Below are 23,185 nucleotides of genomic sequence, written 5' to 3'. Positions count from 1 at the left end.
TCACTCTCCAGTGCTGGTTCCTCAACTCCCAGACCTCTTAGCGTAGGTGGGCCCTTGGACTGTGTCTCCCTTGATTTGCTCCCCTGGGGGTGTCATTCACTCCCCGAGCCTTTAAAGACTTTATTATTATTTGATATACTCATGGGGTTGTGCGTTCATCACCACCGTCCATTGTAGAGCATTTCCATCGCCCCCTAAAGAAACCCCTATCCATTTGCAGTCACTGCCCATTTCTCCTTTAACGCCCCCAGCTCTTGGCAGCCACTGCATTCTGACTCTATGACATAATTTGCCAGTTCTGCACATTTCACATAAATGGAATCCTCCAGCAGTGTGTGTTTGTGGCCTCCTGGACTGGCTTCTTCCACGTAGCACAGCGTTTTCAAGATTCACCCCTGTGGTAGCGTGAATCAATACTTCATTCCTTTTTAGGGCCAAGTAGTATTCTGTCTTGTGGTTACACCACGTTCTGTTTCTCACTCACCACTGGATGGGCGTTTGGGTTGTGTCTACTGTTTGGCTCTTATGAATAATGCTGCCGGGAACATCTGTGGATGAGCTTTTGCATGGATGTTCCCAGGGCTCTACACCCCGTATCTTCCCTGCTGACTCCCAGACGGGGCCTCTCTCCTCAGCTCCTGGCTTGCCCTCCTGCCCCCTCGGCTGCTCCGTTTGCATACCCAACAGGCCTCTCTTATTTGTCATGCCTCTGACCCAACCCTTTTTTTAAAAAAATTTATTTCTCTCCCCTTCAACCCTCCCCGGTTGTCTGTTTTCTGTGTCTATTTGCTGCATCTTCTTCTTTGTTCACTTCTGTTGTCAGCGGCACGGGAATCTTTGTTTCTTTTTGTTGCGTCATTTTGTTGTGTCAGCTCTCTGGGTGTGCGGCACCATTCCTGGGCAGGCTGCACTTTCTTTTGTGCTGGGCGGCTCTCCTTATGGGTGCACTCCTTGCACGTGGGGCTCCCCTACGCGGGGGACACCCTGCGTGGCAGGGCACTCCTTGTGTGCATCAGCACTGCACGTGGGCCAGCTCCACACGGGTCAAGGAGGCCCGGGGTTTGAACCGCGGACCTCCCATGTGGTAGACGGACGCCCTAACCACTGGGCCAAGTCCGCTTCTGACCAAACCCTTTTTCTTTCCCTCCCCCAGACCTGTCTCCTCCTACTGCTGCCCTGTCTTTCCCATCTCGTCCTTCTAGCTGCTCAGGCCATCTTGGGCGCTCCTCTCTCCAACTTGTGTCTAGTCTGTTGGAAATCTCATTGGCTCAACCTTCGAAGTCCAGCCACTTTTTACCTTTTCCCCTCCAGTGCTCCCCTGGGCCACTGCCGTGTATCCTGTAAGTCTTCCTGCTTCTAGTCTGTTCTCAACCCAGCAGCTAACCCTAAGTCAGTTCATGCCATTTGTCTACTCAGAACCCTCCAGAAATTCCTCACCATTGCCTCTTACAAGTGCCTGTGTGAGCTGATCCGTGTTCTTTTCTGACTCCATGTCCATCTGCTCTCAGCCTCCCTCGTGCTGCTACGGCCACCCTTGCTTCCTTTCTGCTCGTTGAACACAGCAGCCAGTTCCTGCCTCGGGGCCTTTGCACTTGCTGCTTCCTCTGCCTGGGGAACGTGACTCCAGGTACCCCGAAATGCGCTCTCTCATCTCCATCAGGCCTCGGCTGCTCAGATGTCCTCTCCTCAGAGACGCCTTCCCTGACCACCCCAGCTACAACAGCAGCCTCTGCCGTTCTCTGTCCCCTTCCCTGCTTGATTTTCCTTCATGACACTTCTTGCCAGCTCGCATACTGTCACAGAACTCGCGGCGAGCGGATTGCATTTCCATCTCCCATGTTAGAACGTCAGCTCCACAGGGCAGGGATTTGGGTTTGCTGACTCCGGTTCCCTCGGTGCCTGACGCAAAGTAGGTGCCCCCTCGCTAACCATCGGATGGGTACGGAAATGCTGTCCCAAGCGTTGCCCACTGTTTGGAATCTGGGAATTGGGACCTTTACTGGAAAAAGTAAAGTATTGACTTGGTTCAAAATTTGTCAGACGTGGTGGGGCTGAGTAGGCTGTGTCCTGGGAGCTGTCCATTTGGGATTGCGGCTCCAATGGATTTGTGACAGGAATTTGTTTTCTGGAATGACTGGCCGGGGAGTGGCCTCAGTGTCTCCGGCATCTGTGGGTGATGTGGCTGTCCCCGGAGCGCAGCGTGAGGACTTGGCCGTTCGGTTCTTACTTCTGTCTTCTCGGTGGGCCAGGAGAGAAGGTGATCCTGGGGTCCGAGTCCCTGCCAATGGACGGGGCCCATTGCTAGGGAGGCGTTGGGAGTAATTCTTGGTGGAGGGGCACGGCTGGGGAGCGCCACGTTTCCCGGAGAGCGGGTCACGTCGCGCTCATGGCTCTGCAGAGGGCTTTAGGTGGCCTGTGAGAAAACTGTGCGGGGTGGGGCTGAGGAGAGGGCAACGTTGCAAAACAGTGATTCACACAGAGAGAACATTATTCCCTTAGAAGATCCCTTTCAGTCTTCCTGGCTGTCGCCAGGAGAGAGCCACAGTGGGTGCTCCAGTGCCTGTGGTTTTTTAGAGCATTCATTTATTCAACAACTATTTATTGAGTGACTCTCCTGAGTCAGGCCTTGTTCTCGGTGCTGGAGCTGCATCCGTGACAGGAACAGCCCAGGCCTGCACCTCTGTGGAACTGTCTCCCGGTAGGGGAGAGAGACAGTACGTGAATAAACAGGAAATGCATATGTTCTTTTAGATGGAATGGTGCTGGGGGTAAAATATAGCAGGCTAAGAAGGTTGGTGGGAACCAAGAGGGATTGAAGAGTGTGGTCAGGGAAGTCTGGACTGAGAAGGTGACGTGTGAGCAAAGACCTGAAGGAGGTAAGGGAGGGGGCCATGTGGGTACCTGGGCGGAGAGCCAGCCGGGCAGAGGAAGCAGCAAGTGCAAAGGCCCTGAGGCAGCAGCGTGCTCGGTGTGTCCGAGGAGCAGCTTTGGCCGGAGCGGCGTGGATGGGTGGGGGGGAGTAGTAGGAATGAAATCCTGAGAGGTGACGGGGGCCGTTTGTTGTGGGGCCTTTGGCTTTTCAGAGGAGGGAACTGTGGGAAGTTTTGAGCAGAGGGGACATGATGGACTCAGTTCTAACGGGATCCCTCTGGCTGCGTGCGGTGGGGAGTGTGGAGGCAGCGGTCCAGGCGGGCAGGGTTGGCCCAGGCAGTGGAGGCGGGTGCCGGTCCGGGGAGCTGCCGCTCAGATCATTGGGTGTTTTCTGTTGGGTCGTTGTCTTCAGTCTGATTTGCCGGCGCTTATACGTTATCCTGGGTACTGCGGGTCCAGAACTCCGGCGTCTGCTTCTGCCTCTGACGTTGTGAAGTGGGCTCCCCACCTTTGGGGAGGTCAGGGACTTGCTGAGAAGTCTCAGGAAGTCGGCGGGCTCTTCCCTGCGGCCCCCTGTGCCCTGGCTCCTGTCCTCCTCCGACCGCAGGGCCCACCCCTCCATCCTGCCCAGAGGTTGAGCACTGACACCTTGCCCACATCTGCCCTCGCCTCCCAGCCTGCACCAGCGTCACCTGCTCAGGCGCTTTCCTGTGTGTGGTGAGCAGCACTTGGCCTCAGGGCGGGGGCCTGCTTTTCACCTCCTGTCAAAGCCAAGTTCAGAGACCACCTGAGTAGCCTTCCAGGAGAACTGCCCGCATTCTTCTTTCTGCCACATTGTGTCTTTGAGTTTGGATTCCAAACCCAGCTCCACCTCTTCTTAGCTGTGTCACCAAGAGCAAGTTGCTGAACCTCTCTGTGCCTCCATTGCTAATTCCTAGTCATCTCTTATAAGTGATATCATACAGTTTTCATCCTTACATAGCTTTCTTGTTTCACTGAGCGTTACTTTTTCAAGTTCTTCCATGTTGCAGCATGTCTCATAACTTCATTTTTTCTTATGGCCGAATAATATTTCGTTGTGTGTATGTACCGTGTTTTGTTTATGCATTCATTTATTGATGGCCATTTGGGTTGTTAGCAACTTTCGGCTATTGGGAATAAAGCTGCTGTAAACACTGGTGCACAAGTATCTGTTTGCAACCCTGTTTCCTCTTGGAGTGTGTAACTAGATGTGGGGTCAATGCGTAATTCTGTTTTTAACTTTTTGAGGAACTTCCATGTTGCTTTCCACAGTCGCAGCACCATTTGCTATCCCCACCAACATTGCACTGGAGTTCCAGTTTCTTTGCATCTTCTCCAACACTTGTTATCTTCCATTCTTTTAATAATCACCATCCTTGTGGTTGTGACTTGGTATCCCATTGTGGTCTTAATTTGCATTTCCGTAATGGCTAATGATGTCGAACATGTTCTCATGATTTGTTTACCTTTGGAGAAATAGCTATTCAAGTTCTCTGCTTGTATTTTTTTTTTTTTTAAGATTTATTTTTATTTATTTCTCTCCCCTTCCCCCGCCCCCCCCAGTTTTCTGTTCTCTGTGTCCATTTTGCTCCATGTTCTTCTTTGCCTGCTTTCTGTAATTGTCAGTGGCACGGGAATCTGTGTTTCTTTTTGTTGCGTCATCTTGTTGTGTCAGCTCTCCGTGTGTGCGGAGCCATTCTTGGGCAGGCTGCACTTTCTTTTTTGCTGGGCGGCTCTCCTTATGGGGCACACTCCTTGCACGTGGGGCTCCCCTGCTTGGGGGACACCCCTGTGTGGCACGGCACTCCTTGCGCGCATCAGCACTGCGCGTGGGCTCCACACGGGTCAAGGAGGCCTGGGATTTGAACCGTGGACCTCCCATGTGGTAGACGGACGCCCTAACCACTGGGCCAAGTCCGCTTCCCCTCTGCTTGTATTTTAATTGGGTTTTTGTTGTTGAGTTGTAGGAGTTCTTTTTATATTCTGGATATTAAACCCCTATCTGATACACGGTTTGAAACCATTTTCTCCCATTCTGTAGGTTGTCCTTTAACTTAGGAGGGAAATTTTTTAAAGACTAGTGAGCATTATTTCATTTGCCCCATTAATTCCTAATGTGTGGGCTACAGTTTCCCTAGTCGTGTAGCAGGCATTAAAATTATTAAAATTGGAAATGCATTTGCATGAAATCTGCTTATGATTTGCTCTACCATGCTGGGTAGCTTTTCAGTTCTGGGTTTTCTTAGACTTCTGGATGCTTCTTGCTTCCTTTTTTTTTTTTAAGTGGTGTAGTTCTCCTCAGCTCTTGATTTGCATCTTGCCCTTGCCTTGGACACGTGCCAGTGGACCCCAGAGCTGTGAGGACAGAAGACACCACGGCGAGGTTTCCCGCGCTTAGGTGGGGGAGGGCCGGGCAGAGGTCTGTGCCAGCGGAGTAGAAGGGCTGAAGGCGGGATCAGCCCCTCCCTGGAGTTGGCTCAGGGGTCACTAGAAATTGGGGGCTGCTCTGCTTGAGCCAGATCCCATTGGTGATGCCTCGTGCCCATCCCCACCCATGGGGCCTGGCTTTCTCTTCGTGGAGAAGACAACATGGCTTTCCAACCCTTTCGTGGACACGCCTCCTTTGGGGCCTTCTATCAACCTGAAATTACAGCAAATAATAGGTATTGTCCTGCCTTCAGCGACAAATCCCTCTTCTTATGCTTCTGCTTGCCAATGACTGAAAGCCCAATGTATTGTTTCTATGACTTTTTTTTTTTTTTAACTTTGAAAACCTCATTTAAACTTGATTATTGGAGGGAGCCGATGTGGCTCAGTGGTTGAGTGCTGGCTTCCCATATTTGAGGTCCCGGGTTCAATCCCCAGTCCCAGTACTGCAAAAAAAAAAAAAAAAAAAAAAAAGACTTTCAACTTGATTATTAGGAGGAAAAAAAAAAAAAAAAGCTGGCACTAATAACCAGAGCAGAGCCAGGGTGGATGTGCCTTCAGGAGTCAGTGCTCCAGGGGCTCATGTGAGCCCTCAAGGCTCAGGTTCTCCCCGTCTCCTGGCTCCGTGTTCCTGCAGCAGCTTTCTTCTCTGGAGGCCGCACTGGCCAGCAGCAGCCCTGGGCCTGTATCCCACTAGCACAGCCACCCAGAGAAAAGAGGTGGCGTCTTTCCCAGCAGTCTCCCCCAAAGGCCCCGGCCTGAAATTCACTGGATCGCTGGGAGGGTGAGGGGCTCTGACCCACCCGCCTGCAGTCCTGGCCCACACCTGGAGCCAGCCCCTCCTGCACCCCAGGGCCCGAGAGAAGGGGAGATGAAGACAGCCAGCCCCTTCCCACCCCCTTCCTTCCCTCTCTCCTTCCTCACTGCTCTTCTCTCCCTTCTCCTCCTCTTCCTCTGGCCCTTTGTTCTTCTCTCATCTCTTCTCTGGGCCTTGAGCAAGGCTGGGTGAGAAAGTGGGAGCTTCCCAGGCCACACTGCTCTGTTGCCTGGGTCGGCTTGGACTTTGAGGCCCTGTGGCCCAGGCTGACCCCTGTGAGCCTCTCGTGGCCTCATGCTGGGGTGCGAGGGGCTGCACGGAGCTGTGGGGTGCACCTTTTGGTGAGGTGGAGGGGAGCGAAGGAGATAAGGCATCTCGCAGGAGCTCCTGAACCCTCCGTCCTGACATCCTGTCTTCTAGGAAGTCCTCACCTCAGCCCCGCTTGCCGAAACCACACGGGCTCGGGGGCGGAAGCTGGGGAAAGGTCACCCAGCCCGGCTCGTGCGTGGGCTTCCGCTGCGGCTGTGGATTTGCAGGGAGGACCTGGGCTCCCCCGCCCCCCTGCCCTGTTTGCTAAGGGATCCCTAAGCCCCGCCTCTGCCAGGCATTTTGTATTGAAGAGCCTAATTTTGGGCAATTCGTTCCCTCCTATTGCAGTTTCTGGAGGGAACTGTAGATATGATTAATGCTTACCAAGGGGCCTTGGGTGACAGACTTAACTGCTCTGTGCCTCAGTTTCCTCATCTGTAAAGTGGGGATAATAATTGTACCTGCCTCATTGGGATGATTTGAGGATGAAATGACTTTATACATTCGAATTGCTTCAAATAGTACCTGACACACACTAAGCACTCAATAAATGCTCGCTGTTATTTACTACTGTGGCTATTACTTTTACTGTTATTATTATTACTATTTAGAAATGATAATTATGAGAGCTTTTATTCCTATGGAAATAATACGAATGATGAAGATGATGATACACTTTGAGTCCTACTGTTTACTGTTCATCATTCATCGTCATTTCAGCATCATCTCTTACATTCATCATGCCATTTGCTCCTCACGGCAACCTCAGGAGGAAGAGACTGTTGTTTTCCTCCATTGATTCTTGTTTTATGGATTTGCAAAGAGTTGGCCTCAGAGAGGTGAGATCACCTGTGTAAGACCACACAGCTGAGAAGCAGTAGAGCTGTGGCTCAGACTCGTGCCTCCGTCTCCCCCAGGCCCCTTTCCCTTGGCCACCAGGTTTTCCAGTGTCATGCTCTGATTTGCTGCTTGAGCTAGGATGAGGACAAGTGACGGGGACCTCTCTACCTTATAAGCAGCCCATTCTCTTGTGGGAAAGCTCTGATTGGTGTAAGAATGGTTCAACTCGAGCAGACATCTACCTTCTCCGTCAGTCCATGTGTGACCCACTGGGAACTTATGGGTCCACTGGCCTGCTTCCGTAGTCATGCTGTTCTCCCAGGAGGCTTAGCAAGCAGCTCTTGAGTTGCCTCCAGATCTGCTGTCCTGTGCAGACCACACCCTGTTGGCTCATAGAATTGTTCCACTTTGGATATGGATTCGAATTTTTTGATACTAGTCTGTCTCCTGTGACTCTGACTGTGTCCTACCTTAGTAAAGATGGAGTGTTTATTCTGGACTCGGGCAGAAGATTACTCATCTCCCTCCTTTTCACATTAGTCTCCTGTTAATGCAGCTTAAGCCTCCATTAGTTTTTTAAATTGATTTTAATTTTTAATTTTTTATTAAAGTTAATAGATCACATAGAATGTTACATTAAAAAAACATAAGAGGTTCCCATATAACCCACCCCCCACCCTATTGTGTTTGTAAATTGTATTTTTTTTGAAGATACATACATCACAAAAAGGTTACATTATAAAAAACATAAGAGGTTCCCGTATACCCCCCATTCCCCCCAGCCCACTCCTCCCACACCAACCACCTCCCCCATCATTGTGGCACACTCATCCCACTTGGCGAACGCATTTTGGAGCACTGCTGCACCACATGGATAATAGTTTACTCTGTAGTTCATACTCTCCCCTGGTACATTCAGTGGGTTATGGCAGGATATATAATGTCCAGCATCTGACCCTGCAATGTCATTTAGGACAACTCCAAAGTCCCAAAAATACCCCTCATTACATCTCTTCTTCCCACTCCCTGCCGTCAGCAACTACTGTGGCCACTTTCTCCCCGTCAGTGATACAATTTCTTCTATTAGTAGTCACAAAAGTTTTATAGTAGAATATCAGCAAGTCCACTCTAATCCATATTTTATTCCTCCATTCTGTGGGTCCTGGGATGGTGATGTCCACTCCACCTCTATATTGAGAGGGGACTTAGATTCCACACGGATGAAGGATGCAATTCTCCTGCTTTCAGTTGTAGGGCACTCTTGGTTCCCTGGTGTGGGATTGACCATCTTCACCTCCCTGTTAGCTGACCTGCATAAGTCCAGCAAACCAGAGGGTAGGAGTTGCAACTCTGCTGAGGCTCAGGGCCCAGCTGGCACATGGACAGTCCACAGATTCAAGTCTTCTGCGTATACACCAATGCTAGCACCAACCAAAGATTCAGTAAAAGTGACAGAAGAGGCATGTGTAGAAAGGTCACATCTGAGTCTAGCTCCATCACATTCAGGGACACAAATTCCAAAGTAGGGCCCACTGTCTGAGACTGACAGGGACGCCTTTGGGAGTCTAAGTCCTTATGGGTCTCTCTGGGATTGTCATAGTGGACTATTCAAATTCAAGGGATTGAAAACCAGTTTGAATAGATTTAAGCCATATAAGAGTCTGAAAGTACTGGATAGATGATTTCAGGTATAGCTGGATCCAGCTGTCATCAGGGAATTGCCAAACTGTTTTACATTCTCACCTGCAATGCATGAGGGTTCCAATTTCTCCAAAGCCTTGCCAACATTTATTATTGTTTGTCCTTTTGATTATGGCTATGATCCTAGTTAGTGTCCCATGGTATCGCATTGTGGTTTTTTTTTTTTAAAGATTTATTTTTTATTTATTTCTCTCCTCTTCCCCCTCCCCCCAGTTGTCTGCTCTCTGTGTCCATTCGCTGTGTGTTCTTCTCTGACCACTTCCATCCTTATCAGTAGCACTGGGAATCTGTTTCTTTTTGTTGCATCATCTTGCTGTGTCAGCTCTCCGTGTGTGCGGCGCTATTCCTCAGCAGGCTGCACTTATTTTTGCGCTGGGCGGCTCTCCTTACGGGGCGCACTCCTTGCGTGTGGGGCTCCCCTACGCAGGGGACACCCCTGCAGGCACTCCTTGCGCGCATCAGCACTGCGCATGGGCCAGCTCCACACGGGTCAAGGAGGCCCCAGGTTTGAACCGCGGACCTCCCATGTGATAGGCGGATGCCCTATCCACTGGGCCAAGTCTGCTTCCCTCCTTGTGGTTTTGATTTGCATTTCCTTAATGACTGGATGATGTTGAGTATCTTTTTATGTGTTTATTGGGCATTTGTGTATCTTTTTTGGACAATTGTCTACTTAAATCATTTTCCCATTTTTTAATTGGGTTGACTTTTTCTTTTTCAGTTTTAAGAGTTCTTTATATATTCTAAACACAAGTCCCTTACTAGATACTTGATTTGCTCTATGTTCTCCCATTCTGTGCGTTGTCTTTTCATTTTCTTGATAGTGTCCTTTTAAGTACAAAAGGTTTCAAATTTAATCAAGGTCAGGTTAATCTCTTCTTCTTTAGTTGCTTAAGCTTTTGGTTTCCTATCTTAAGAAGGCTTTGCCTAACCCAAGGTCATGAAGATTTATTCCTGTGTTTTCTTCTAAGAGTTTCATAGTTTTAGCTTTTACATTTAGGTCTATGTTCCATTTTGAGTTATTTTTTGTGTATAATGTGAGGACGGGTTCCACCTTCATTCTTTTACATTGGATATCCAGTTCCTGTACCATTTGCTGAAAATACGATTCTTTCCCCATTTAATTGTTTTGCCATCCTTGTCAAAAATCACTTGGCCCTAAATCAGGAGTTCTTAACCCCAAGGGTTAAGATTTCAGGGGATCCATGAGCTTAAATTGAAAGTTAAAAAAAACCATTTTTCTCGTGGGGATGTGTTGGTGTGGGTGTGGTGTATTTATTAAAGAGTACACAGTATGGTGTGGACTTAGTAAGGGGTTCGTGGTTTTTACCTGACCGGCAAAGGGGTCCATGGAACAAGAAAGGTTAAGAGCCCCTGCTCTAAATGTACTTACGAGAGTGTATGTTTGGACTCTCAGTTGCTGTCCCTGTGTCTTTCCTTCCGTCAGTTCCTCTGCCTCTTGGATCTGGGAAGGAGTGTTCCCGAAGGACTGGAAGTGCTGAAGCCTCGGGCAGGAATGGTCCTCGGGCTCAGGGGAGGAGTGAGTGGGAAGCAGGGGAGCCTCTCTGGTTTGTGGGGGTTGAGCCTCCCTCCCCTGTGAGCCAGGGACCCCGAGGCCAGCACGCCCCCCGCGTGTTTGGCCTGGCCGAGGCCTGACCAGGAGGTCTTGCTCCTTCCACTTCCTCCTGCCATCACTGACCGAAGGCAGGGTGGAGGAGGGGGCAGCCAGACGGGAAAGAGAAACAGCCCTTGTTCTCGTTTTCGCTGACTGCCGCGCGTTGGCAGCTCCACAGAGCGCCCATTGGAGAAGGACCCCTGAAACGCCACTGGCAGGGGTTTGCGACCAGCAGATGTGGTTCTAGCCCCCCTGAGCGTGTGGACTGGCCCACCAGGTTTTTGCTTTAACCATAGGGGAGGTGGGGGCTTCCCATCTGTTTGGGGGAGGTGGGAGGAAGCGATGCCAGGGACACTATATAAATACACATATGTATACACACACATATACATATAAACATATATATACTACATGGCGTATAGGCCCATCTAACTGAAAAGCACGTGGATAGATGACTTCAGGTATAGCCGAGGCCTAAGGAATAGTGGGTAAGAGCATGGGCTCTGGGGGCAGGCCGCGTGGGTTTGAAATTTGGCTCTGCCTCTTAGCAGACTGAGACGGGGGGTGAGTGAGTGCCTCCTGGCGTTGATGTGGGGTAAGTTAATTCATTCCCTGCATTGCATGAGGGCCAAACCAAGTAAGGAAAGTAGAAGGAAGAGCACAATTTCACTGAGAATTTATGCCCAGGTGTATCCCTCCAGGAGATCCAGGGTCCCTTTAGTATTAGGACAGATTTTAGCTGCAGTGACCCAAAGTGACAGTGGCCGGGCTAATGAGGGGTGGCTCCACGCTGGGGTGTAGCCCTAAAACCAGGCCCAGTATCGCAGACGCTCCCACCAGCTCCACATTCCAGCCCGAGAGAAGAGGGACAGGGGGAGGAAGAGGGAAACGGCACACACCCCTTCTGTCCCCTCCCGTGGGCTGCAGCCTTGGGGCCCGGGGGCCGGGGGCTGGCAATGCTGTCTTTGTTCTGGGTGAGCAGGTACTACTCCGCTGAGAATCTGTTCTGTTGCTTTAGACGAGGGGTCACCGGGCTTTTCCTTGGAAGGACTAGAGAGTAAATATTCTTGACGCTGTGGCCCATATGGTCATTGCTCCACTCTGCCAATGTAGTACGAAAGCAGCCATAAATAATATGTAAATGAATGAAGATACATGTGTTCCAATAAAACTTTACTGATAAAAACAACGGGGGCTGGCTTTGGTCCACAGGCTGTAGTTTGACCCCTGCTGTGGAAGAAGGGGCTGATGCGTGTAGGTTGGGAGGACCCACTAGTGAGCAGCCTCTGGCCCTGCCTCTTGGGAGGAGATGGCGTGCCAGCTGCCCACCTGCCTCCTGGGCCTGGGCTGGCTTGACAAAGGTCCGGGCGTTCAGAGCCGCTTGCTCGTGCGCCGTGGCCTGGGGGAGCTTTGGTGAACTGAACAGGGTTACCGCCCGCAGGTCGCTGTCTTCTCTTGTCATTTCTCCTGAGCACCTCCCTGCAGGTCGGCTGTCAGCTCTCAGAGGTCTTGGGCAGTGTCTGTATCATCTGTCTCCAACAGAGGGCCATTCTGGGGCAGGGTACATGGGAGGCCTCAATGAACGAGAGAGTGAATGAATGAATCAATTTGTGAGTCACAGAACTTCCCGATCTAAGCCACTGTCATCTCTCTCCGGGACACCCGCAGGGGCTGTGAACTGCTCTTCCTACTGCTTCATATTTCATCCCCTCCAGCGTGTCCTCCACTCAGCAGACGGAGGGGTCCTTTGAAGGGTTAATCGCATCGTGTCTGGCCTCAGCTCACACAACCCCCTGGCTCCCACACTCCGGTGAAACCCAGGGCCCCACCAGGACCTTACGTGATCTGGCCTCAGTCTGCCTGTCTGACCTGTTTCCTATCTCCCTCTCTTTTGTTCACTCTGCTGCAGCCTCGCTGCGGGCCGCCTTCCTCTTTCATGCTGCCTCAAGGCCTTTGCTTGGACTCTTCTCTTTCCTGGAATGTTTGTACTTCACTTCGTTCACATGCTGCTCGGCAGCCCATCTTCACAGAGGGATCGTCCCCGATCACCTGCTCTTCCTCACTCTGTCCCTTCTCCTGCCTTATTTTTCATCGTAGCATTTATCAACAATTAATATAAATTATGTATTTACTTGAGAGTGAAGTATTCCTATTTAACTGTTTGAAAGGTTGTTAAGCGTTCAGAAGTTAAGAGCTCAAATTCTGGAGCCAGACCAATGGAGCTTATTTCTGCCACTTAGAGCTGTGTGACCTTGGGCAGATGACCTGACCTTTCTGTGCCTCAGTCTTCACATGTGGCAATTGGGGATTCTAACAATACCTACTTTGCAGAGTTGATGTGAAGAGTCAAGACCAGGGAACCAGTGCCTACTAAACATTAGCTCTTCTTGTTACTGGTAGTAGTGATACTCGTTAACTGTTGACCGATGCTCTCTAGACTGTCCTCCCCGCGGGGTGTCTTGTTCTCGGCCTCTTCTGCCGTGCTCAGGCCACAGACCAATTGCTCAGTCAGTATTTGTCGAACAATGACTGAGTTGAAATTCTTCTCTCCCTAACAGACTTCTGCTCGCAGCGTCCACCTGCCTCCATCTCACCTCCTCCTTGAAGGCCTTCCCAGCCTGTGGTTGACCACACCACCCTTCCCCTTCTCTGCTCTGCCATGCGCTTTTTCACCTGTCTCCCCTCCCCCTTGTTTCCTGGACCCCCGGCAGGTGCTCAGCAGAGCCCAGGGTCCTGGTGATGGCAGAACATGTGGGCCTTGGGGCCGGTAGGACCTGCTCTTCTCCCATGGGTGGAAGGGAAGCAAATATGGAGAGGAGGGGATGGCTGCAGTTGTCGCTGGCGTGGGAAGCTGCCGCTCACGGTCCTGGGTAACGTGTGGTGTCGTTCAACAGGACTGTAAAAGCTAGTGGGCCTTGTGTGCTTCCCAGGGCCTTTTCCTGCAGTATTAACTTACTCCTCATCATCGTGACCCAGAGCCAGATGGCGTGGGTTCAAATCCCTGTTCCTCCCCTTACCTCCCCATGGCCTAGGGCTATTGCACTGTGCCTCGGTTCCCTCGTCTCTTAGATGGAGTGCTAGAACCTGCCCCACGAGCTCAGAGTAGAGGCGCAGTGGGTGCTAGCTGCCGCGCCACCGCACCGTCATCATCATCGTCCTGGTTTTCTGCTCCGGATGGAGGCGTGCCCGGCAGAGCCGGCCCTCAGACCCACGTTTGGGTGTCGGTGACCACCACACCAGAGCCTGGTGTCTGCGGGGACGTTATCTGTGATTTTGAGGCAGCAGAGAGAAACGAGAACCGTTAGGGCTGGGCCCTGAGTCAGGGGATTAGAGACCCTTATCTGAGCTGGCGCGGTCCTGGACGGAAGGCGGCGGGCTGTGGTTGGGTGGTTTGCCGGAGAAACTTCCCGATACCCTGAGGCCGGGCCAACCCCTGCCCCTTAGTTCCTTTCTCCGTGCGCTTCCTATGCGGCTGCTGTCCTTCTCTGAAGACTCGCCTGGTCCTCAGAGTGGCCCAGCCTGTGCCTGTGGTGAGGGGCGATTGGAGGGGTAGATGAGGGGAGGGTCAGGGGTCCACAGCGTAACAGCCACAGCCCCTGTCCCATGTCCCAGCCAAGTGAAGGTTTTTTTTTTTTAATATTTAAAAAATTGTTGTCAAGTATTCGTAACATTTTTAAGTGTACAATTTAGTGACATTGTCATTGCCAAAATCGTATAACTTCCACCACTCTTCTTCTGCAGAACATCTTCATCACTCCAAACAGAACCTCTGTCCCCACGCAGCACTGACCCCCCCCCCTTCTCCCAGTCCCCGTACCCCCCGTTCTGCTTTCTGTCTCTGCGAGTTGGCCTGTCCTCGAGACCTCATCCACGGGGACTCACGCAGCCTTGTCCTTTTGTGTCTGGCCCGTTTCACCGAGCAGCGCGCTGGCGGGGTTCATCCGTGGCGGAGCGTGTGGCAGCACGTCATTCTCCCTGCCACCGAGCCCGTGCCGTGGTGTGCGCGGACCCCAGGCTGCTTGTCCATCCAGCTGGGGATGGACGCTCGGGGTGTTTCTTTCTTCTGGCTTTAGAAATGAAACGCTGTGAACATTGGTATCCAGGTTATGGTTTGACCCCTGCTTTAATTCTCTTGGGTGTCTACCTAGGAATGGAATTGCTGGGTCATGTGGAAATTCCACGTTTAATTTCTTGAGGAACTTCCAAATGGCAGAGTTATTTTTTATACCCTTTTTACAGAAGAGAAAATTGGGCCCGGGGGTGGGCAGCATCTATCGCCATGTCTCTGACTTCTCTCCCTCGCCTGCCTCCTCTCCTGCTCCCTCTGCCTCTTTCTCTCTGTTGCTCATTTGTTTACTCCTCTGCAGCCGCCCTGAGTGCCTCACTGTTCCCCGCCATGCACCACACCCGCCATGCACCGTGCCCGCCATGCATGACGCCCACCATGCACGATGCCTGCCATGTACTGTACCCGCCATGCACCACGCCCGCCATGCACCACGCCCACCATGCACCGCGCCCGCCATGCACAAAAGATGCCCGCCATGCACCGCGCCCACCATGCACCACACCTGCCATGCACCGCGCCCGCCATGCACCGCACCTACCATGCACCACGCCTGCCATGCATGATTCCCGCCATGCACCGTACACGCCATGCACCATGCTCGCCATGCACTGCACCTGCCATGCACCATGCCCGCCATGCACCGCGCCCACCATGCACCACACCTGCCATGCACCGCGCCCGCCATGCACCGCACCCACCATGCACCATGCCTGCCATGCATGATTCCCGCCATGCACCGTACCTGCCATGCACCGCACCCGCCATGCACCATGCCTGCCATGCACGATTCCTGCCATGCACCGTACCCGCCATGCACCGCACCTGCCATGCACCATGCCCGCCATGCTCCGCACCTGTCGTGCACAGTACCCACTATGCACCATGCCTGCTCCCACCTCAGGCTCTTGCAGTTACAGTTCCTCTTACCTGGCATATTCTTCTCCCAGTTTTTTTTTTTATTAAGATTTATTTTACTTATTTCTCCCCACCCCCTCGTTGTTTACGCTTGCTGTGTTGGCTCATCTTCCTTGTTTCTTTCTTTCTTTCTTTTTTTTTCCAAATTCTACTCAATTTATTCATTTTTTAAAAAGATATTACATTAAAAAAATATGAGGTCCCCATTCGCCCCCACTGCCCCCACCCCACCACCCCACCCCCAGTAACACTTTCCCCCATCATCATGTCACATCCATTGTGTCTGGTGAGTACATCTCCAGGCATCGCTGCACCCCATGTTTCCTTGTTTCTTTAGGAGGCACTGGGAACCAAACCTGGGACCTCTGATGTGGGTGGGAGGCACCTAATCACTTGAGCCACCTCTGTTTCAGGCTTTGTTGTGTCTCTTATTATGCTTTTCTTCTTGCATCTCTTGTTGCGCCATCTTGTTGCGTCAGCTTGCCATGCCTGCCCGTCGCGCCAGCTCGCTGTCTTCTTTAGGAGGCACTGGGAACCGAACCATGGACCTCCCATGTGGTAGGCGGGAGCTCACTCGCTTGAGCCACGTCCACTTTCTCCCAGGTTTTTTTTTTTTAAGATTTATTTATTTCTCTCCCCCCACCCCCACCCGGTTGTCTGTTCTCTGTGTCCATTTGCTGCATCTTCTTCTTTGTCTGCTTCTGTTGTTGTCAGTGGCACGGGAATCTGTGTCTCTTTTTGTTGCGTCATCTTGTATCAGCTCTTGGTGTGGGTGGTGCCATTCCTGGGCAGGCTGCACTTTCTTTCGCGCTGGGCGGCTCTCCTTGCAGGGCACACTTCTTGCACGTGGGGCTCCCCTACATGGGGGACACCCCTGCATGGCAGGGCACTCTTTGCACGCATCAGCACTGCGCATGGGCCAGCTCCCCACGGGTCAGGGAGGCCCGGGGTTTGAACCGTGGACCTCCCGTGTAGTAGACGGACGCCCTAACCACTGGGCCAAGTCCGCTTCCCTCTCCCAGGTTTTTGTAGGACCCCTTCCCCCGCTTCGTGCAGGTCTCTGCCCAGATGTCACCTCCTTAGAGAGGCCTTCCTTGACCTCCCTGTTTGAAAGAACACGTCCCTGCCCAAAGCCTCCTCTCCCCTCATTGCGATGTTTTGGTCTTCATAGCTTATCATGGTCTGGCATTGTCTTACATGGTTTATTTTTCATTATTCTGGACCGTCTCCTTCCCTAGAATGTAATAGCCATGAGAGCCCAGAACAGCGCCTGCCGTGGAGGAGGTGCTCTCAGCGGGAGCTGAGTGGATGAACAAGTGACTGAATGAGCGACGTCCCCAGCCCTGGGTTACACAGCTTGTAACGTGGTAGAGCTGGGGCTTGGCTCCAGGCCTGGTGACCTGGAGGCTGTGTCTCGTCCCTTGGGTTGATGTCTGTTCTTCGTGTCCCCCCGCCCCAGGAGCTGGCCAAGAGGACCCCTGGCAAGCACCCGGACCACCCCGCGGTCCAGAGCGCCCTGCAGGCCATGAAGACCGTCTGCTCCAACATCAACGAGACCAAGAGGCAGATGGAGAAGCTGGAGGCCCTGGAGCAGCTGCAGTCCCACATCGAAGGCTGGGAGGTCAGTACAAGGCAAGAGGGCCCTCCTGGGCTGGAGAGGGGCCCGGGAGGCACACGGTGGTGGGCACAAGTGGATGGCCTGCAGTGCCTCTTGTGTGGCCTATACCATACTTGTAAAAAGTTGTCGAATTATTAAGTTCATGTTAAGAACCCAGATTTTGAGCTTTTCTTGAGAAATCAGTAACACTGGGCTTCTGTTACCCGTAGCAGTGGTCACTGGAGCCTCCAGTTTTCCCCAGTCCCCACTCTGCCCAGTCAGACTCCTGCCTGCATTGCCTTACCTGCCTGGTGCCCATGGCTTTGAGCTTTTGACCCCAAGGTCGAAGGTAGCAGTTAAGTGTTTGCTCTAGGAGTTGAATTCTGGCTTTGACACCGTCCCTTGATGGGTGACTTTGGGCAGCTGTCTTAACTTCTCTGAACTTCACTTTGCTCATCTAGGTCTGACACCTGGTAGGTTACTCACCTGGTAGGTATTGATATTACTGTCACCATGGTTATCAGGGGATGGGATTCTTGAGATCTTCTCGTTGGATATAACTTACTTGTTTAACCCCCCACCTCTTCCTTGGACTGTTAGGGAAATAGGAAAATCTGAATAAATGAAAAATCAGTATCAGAGTAAGTACGGCTGGAATAGGAGATTAAGACCAAGGAGAAGACTCTTAGACAGAGGTTCTGCTCTGAAGTTCAGCCTCCGTCCGGCTGGATGGCTGGGCCTTCGCCGGCACTTGCTGCTTTCGGGTTTTCCACCTCTTTTCTCTTTGTTGGGGGTCCTGGGTGTGACTCTATCACTGCAAGTTGTGGGTTTGGCTGTAGAGAGGAGGGGACCTCCGGTCAGGTCGGAGGGGACTATTGTGAATTGGCGCTTTTCTTGCATCCCCACCCTCCTCTTCCTCGGCCTTCCTGCCCTACCAAGGCTGGACAGCAAAGAGCTGCATTTCCCAGGCTCCCTTGCAGCTGTGGTTTGGGGACATGATTTGGGATCTGGCCAAAATCTGATCCACTTGATGGAGATTTGGAAGGTGAGGTGAAGGCTACCCCTCTGCTGTTTTTGCAGCAAAGCACAGCCATGGGCACGTTTGACTTTCTGTGGTTGTTTTGGCAGAGGTGCTGGGTTCCAGCCTCCTGGGTGTCAGCAGGAACACCTTTTTGTTTTTTGCTGGTGGGTGTGCATCTTGCAGGCGTGGGCTGCCCTTTTTGCAGGAGCTACAGAAGTCCCAGATGCAGCCTGGGCAGCATTTCCCTGGAGCATCAGCTCTGAGTCTCCTTCCCAACTGTGGCAGAGGCAGCAACTTCCCTGGCGTGCCAGCTGCGCAGTGCTGTTGGTTCTCTGGTGCCCCCACTAGATTCCTGGCTCCTCCAGCCCCCCCCCAGTGATGGAGTAAGCGTCTCTTTCCTTTCTGCTTAAACCATACAGCTTGGTTTCTGTTTGCTGCAACCAAAAACTGCCTGATTCTCAGCTGTGTCAGTTAGGATGTGTGTTCTCTAGGGTCCCTCATCCCAGCCTCGTGGCGTCAGAGCTCTGATTTGCAATCCTGGTGGCCTTCCCCTCATGTTTCCAACATGGCAACAACTCCAGGGGTCTTGTGTTCAAAAGCAGGGCCAGGGGCATGGCCAGGGCAGTGAGAGAGAGTGCTTCTCACCATTGGAGGAAAACCTTTCCTGGAAACCCCCGGGAGATTTCTCCTTTCATTTCATTGTCCACCATGAGGTCACATGACTACATTCAGCAAATGTGCTAACTTTGAGAGCACTTAGAGCAAAGACAGTTGACTCATTTAAGTGTCTGTCTATCTGGATTGTGAGCTTCCTGGCAGCCAAGGTGAAAAGAGTAATGCGTAAAAGTTACCTAATATTTATTGTCAAAAAGAAGAAGAGGTACAGCAGTTTTTCTGGGAGACAGAGAGTTTCCTGGAACTCAGAAAAGAAATTTCTCACGTGGGCCTGTGTGGAAAGGATATTGAGCAAGCTCCTTGGCAGCCAGAACAGCAGTGGTTTCCAGACGACTCCTTCTGGTAAAGGTTTAGGGAAGAGAATTAAGGGTTCATTAAGGGCCCTATCTGACCCTGAAAAATCTCTAACTTGAGAACTTGATGGCCCTTGTTTTTTTTTTTTTTATTTTTTTTTTATTTTTTAAAGATTTATTTATTTATTTATTTCTCTCCCCTCCCCCCCCCCCGGTTGTCTGTTCTCTGTGTCTATTTGCTGCGTGTTCTTCTTTGTCTGCTTCTGTTCTTGTCAGCGGCACAGGAAATCTGTGTTTCTTTTTGTTGCGTCATCTTGTTGTGTCAGCTCTCCATGTGGGTGGCGCCATTCTTAGGCAGGCTGCACTTTCTTTCGCGCTGGGCGGCTCTCCTTACGGGGCGCACTCCTTGTGCATGGGGCTCCCCTACGCGGGGGGCACCCCTGTGTGGCATGGCACTCCTTGCAAACATTAGCACTGCACATGGCCAGCTGCACACGGGTCAGGAGGCCCGAGGTTTGAACCGCGGACCTCCCATGTGGTAGACGGACGCCCTAACCACTGGGCCAAGTCAGCTTTCCTGATGGCCCTTGTTTTGATCACTGTTTCTGAAATAGACTTGGAATAAGAATTGCTGGCAAACATTAAGCACCTATTAACATGCTTCCAGCATTATGAGGGAGGCACTGTTATTATTCCTGTTTTACAGATGAGGAAACTGGGGCACAGGGACTTGGTTTTGAGGCCCAGCCCTACAACTTACTGACTGCTCTGCCTCAGGCAAATTTATCCTGCTCTCTTGGTCCCATTTTGTCCTTATTTATTTAGTCTTAGTGATAAAAATAGCTCCAAGTTTATTTCCTGGTATCATTTTATGGATAAAGTGAGATATGGAATATGAATATTCTTTGAAAAATGTAAATGGCTTTTCCTGGTGTCATTTTGCAGATAAAGTGAGGATGGAATGTGAATGTTCTTTGTAAAATGTAAAATGCAATAGAAAGGTTTTTAAATGCAGTTTGATCCTTAAGGTGGGTTGTGAAAATAATATAGTCTAGTTAGAAAATAATGTTTGAAAGTCAGACAAATTGCCAAGGCTTCATGCCATCAGTAGTTGCAACCTCAAGGGGCAGAATGGCTGAAGTGAATGGTGGTGGCTGTGGATCCCTACTCTTTTTGGGAAGTTTTCATCTCTTCGTTTGAACTCTGTCCAGTCTAATTAGACGGTCATCATCTCTGGTGGAATGGCAGGAAGGGGCTTCTGCGTGGAGCGGGGGGATCTTAGCCACGTTCTTGCAGTTGGGCTGCTCACATCATCAGCTTGAGCCGCCGGTTCTTTGCGAGATCCTTTGTAAGCCGCTTGCCCTCTTTTGTCTTGAGGGCTCGTTTAGTCAAAACCAGATAAGTTAATCCGTAAATTCATTTCTCCCGGCACAAGGAAATGGCAGTATGTCGCAATACCTTGGAAGGAAGTGAATGATTCAGTCTCCTGTGCAGCAGGGGTTCTTTCGCCTCAGTTTTCTCATGGGAAAAGTCTGGAAAATGGCAAGCACCACCCTCGGGGGCCACTGTGAGGATTTGGTGAGGCAGGGCTGGGAATGCCCTCAGCTCAGCGCCTGGCTCCAAGGAAACGCTGAGAAGTCAGGAGGAGCTGTGGCAGCAAAGAAGACTTGTTCTTATTTTTTAGGTGAAAAAAGCATCACCAGCTTTTTCAGCTGATGCTCCTACTTGTGTAGGCCGGCCTCCCTGAAGAGCGTCAGATTTAAGCTCTGTGGGCTTTCTTGTGAGACTTTCAACAATCAAAAGAAAATGTGTATGTTCTCAGTTTGGCAAAGGCTGCTGATGGAAAGGGGACTTATTTGGGGTAAAAGCTTATTGTTCTGAGGCCGTGAAATGTCCAAATCAAGCCATTGGCTTTCTCAGAGGTCCTGCCACGGGACAAAGCAAGATGGCCACCGATGTCACGTAGACGCCTTCCCCTCCAGAATTGATGTCTCCTGGAGCTCAGCTATGGGCAACCAGGCCCAGGGCTTGTCTCCTTCTGGGCTTCAGGGCTTCTCAGCCTCTTGGGGCTTCTCTGCCTTTCTGTCGCTGTAGGCGATGGTGTCCTCTCTCACATGGCAGGATAATAAAAAACGGCAGCTTCCTTTATCTGTGTCTCTCTTTGTGTCTCTGTTTATATCAGTTCTAGTAAGAGGGCAGAGACTCAGACTCGCCTCACTGACTCGTCCATTTGAAGGCTCTCAGAGGCACAGGAATTGATTAGTTCAAAAACAAAATCTCTTTCTTCTTGGGAGTCATAAAAGAACTTCAGACTTTTACAGTGTGTCAGTAAGAAATTGGACAAGCTCTGCTTGCTGACTCTGGAAGCCCAGGCTCAAGAGACGATCGACTGCTCACTCACCCACGAGGGAAAGAAGGAAATGGGAGTGAGGAAGCAGAGTCAGTTAAAAGAGGCTAAACCCGGAAGTTCTCGTGTTTTCCTCCCACCCCACTTTGGAGACCCTTGCTCTAGACTGAGTGACTGCACAGACCTGCCTTCAGCCTGTCTCGTAAGAGGAGGGGGGTTGGTTAGAGCATAGGGGAGTGGGGCCAGCCTGGCAGGTGAGAATCCCACTTGGCTCACTTCCTAGCTGTGCGACCTTGGACAAGCCACTTTACTGCTCTGTGCCTGAGTTTCCTCATCTTTAAAAGGAGGGCTCTTCTAAGGATGGACTGACTTGGTTTAAGGTACTGAGAACAGTACCTAGTATGCGGTAAGCCCTGTGCTTGTGTTAACCTCTGTCATCTTCCCTCAATGATACCATTTCAATTTTTAATGAGTCTGTGCAACTTGGAATGAGGTCTCTAGCCCTGACTAGTGGACATCTTGGTGCTCAGCCTCTTTATTGGGTATCTGACCTTTAGGACCATCCTTGACCCAGGTTCAAGGGCTCTGGGGAGTCGGAACAGCCGACTGTGCTTCTCCGTGGGGCTGAGTGCAGCATACACCCTTGTAGCGTGCTTGGAAATTCGGATGCAGTTTGCTGGGTGGTCTGTGGCCAAGGCTGGAGAGAGCGTCCTGAGTCAAATGCTTCTTCCCTCCACTGTCCCTGACACAGCCTTGGCGGTGGGAGGTCTGGCCTAGGGCTGTGCGACCTGGGGAGCGGGGCGTTGCGGCCCCCAATTCAGACATAGAAGCAGCTTTGGAGAATTCCCTTTGCAGCCAGCAGGGCTGGTGGGTGGGTGTGAATGAGGCAAGCGTCTCTGCTCTCAGGAGGCAGTTGGTCTCGAGCAGGAACATCCTGAGCCACCGTCCACCCCCAGCTGGCACATGGGCCACTGCTGGAGCTGCGCTGCCCAGGGAGTTGCGCGCACCCTTTTGGTGAGAACGCTGGGTGTCCGGGAGCTCTTCATCACGGAAGCCGAGTCCTGGTGCAGTAGCCAGCGGTCTTCGTCAGCCAGATCTCTTTATTTTCTCTGTACGAAACCAGTCCATTCTTTGAGACGTAAGTCGTGGCACTCCCTTGTTTAAAACTCCTGTTGCTCTTGGAATCCAATCCAAGTGCGTTCACGGGCCTCCAGCCCCCGGGGCCGCCTCCCTGCCCACCATTCCAGTTGCATTTGCTTCCCTCCTCCCTAACTTACCAAACTTTGCTTTCTGTCCCGCCAGCAAACCAAGCTTGTTTCTACCTCGGTGCCTTTGCACTTCCTGTCCTCCTCTGCCAAGAACTCTGTTCTCCATATCTTCGTTTGACTGGTGCTGTCCTCACATAGAGATCTCAGTTCAGATGTCCCCTCCACAGAGAAGCCTTCCCTGACCATCCCAATGAAAGCAGCCCCTCGTCTGCTCAGGCTCTATTATAGTGTGCTTTAAAATTTTTTCACTTTGAAATACTTTCAAACTCACAGGACAGTTACAAAAATAGTACAAACCCCATACAGAGAACTCCAACACACTCCTACTCCCTCCCCAAGATACCCAGATCCACCACTTTTAAAATTTTACCACATTTGCCCTGTCATTCTATTTATCCA

The 23,185-nt window shown here is 51.4% G+C and overlaps 1 protein-coding gene across 1 annotated transcript in view; it reads left to right on the top strand.

The window, feature by feature from the left end:
* The window catches only part of PREX1 (phosphatidylinositol-3,4,5-trisphosphate dependent Rac exchange factor 1), a 213,998-nt gene that overhangs the window by 107,497 nt on the left and 83,316 nt on the right, over positions 1–23,185 (top strand). The window contains exon 6 of the mRNA XM_058287217.2: positions 17,045–17,206. Within this exon, the coding sequence (XP_058143200.1) occupies positions 17,045–17,206 (162 nt within the window). The remainder of the gene's footprint in view (positions 1–17,044; positions 17,207–23,185) is intronic.

The sequence above is a fragment of the Dasypus novemcinctus genome, chromosome 24, assembly GCF_030445035.2.
Source record: "Dasypus novemcinctus isolate mDasNov1 chromosome 24, mDasNov1.1.hap2, whole genome shotgun sequence".
Taxonomy (NCBI): domain Eukaryota; kingdom Metazoa; phylum Chordata; class Mammalia; order Cingulata; family Dasypodidae; genus Dasypus; species Dasypus novemcinctus.
The sequence above is the reverse complement of the archived record's forward strand: the minus strand, read 5'-3'. Positions and strand labels throughout refer to the sequence as shown.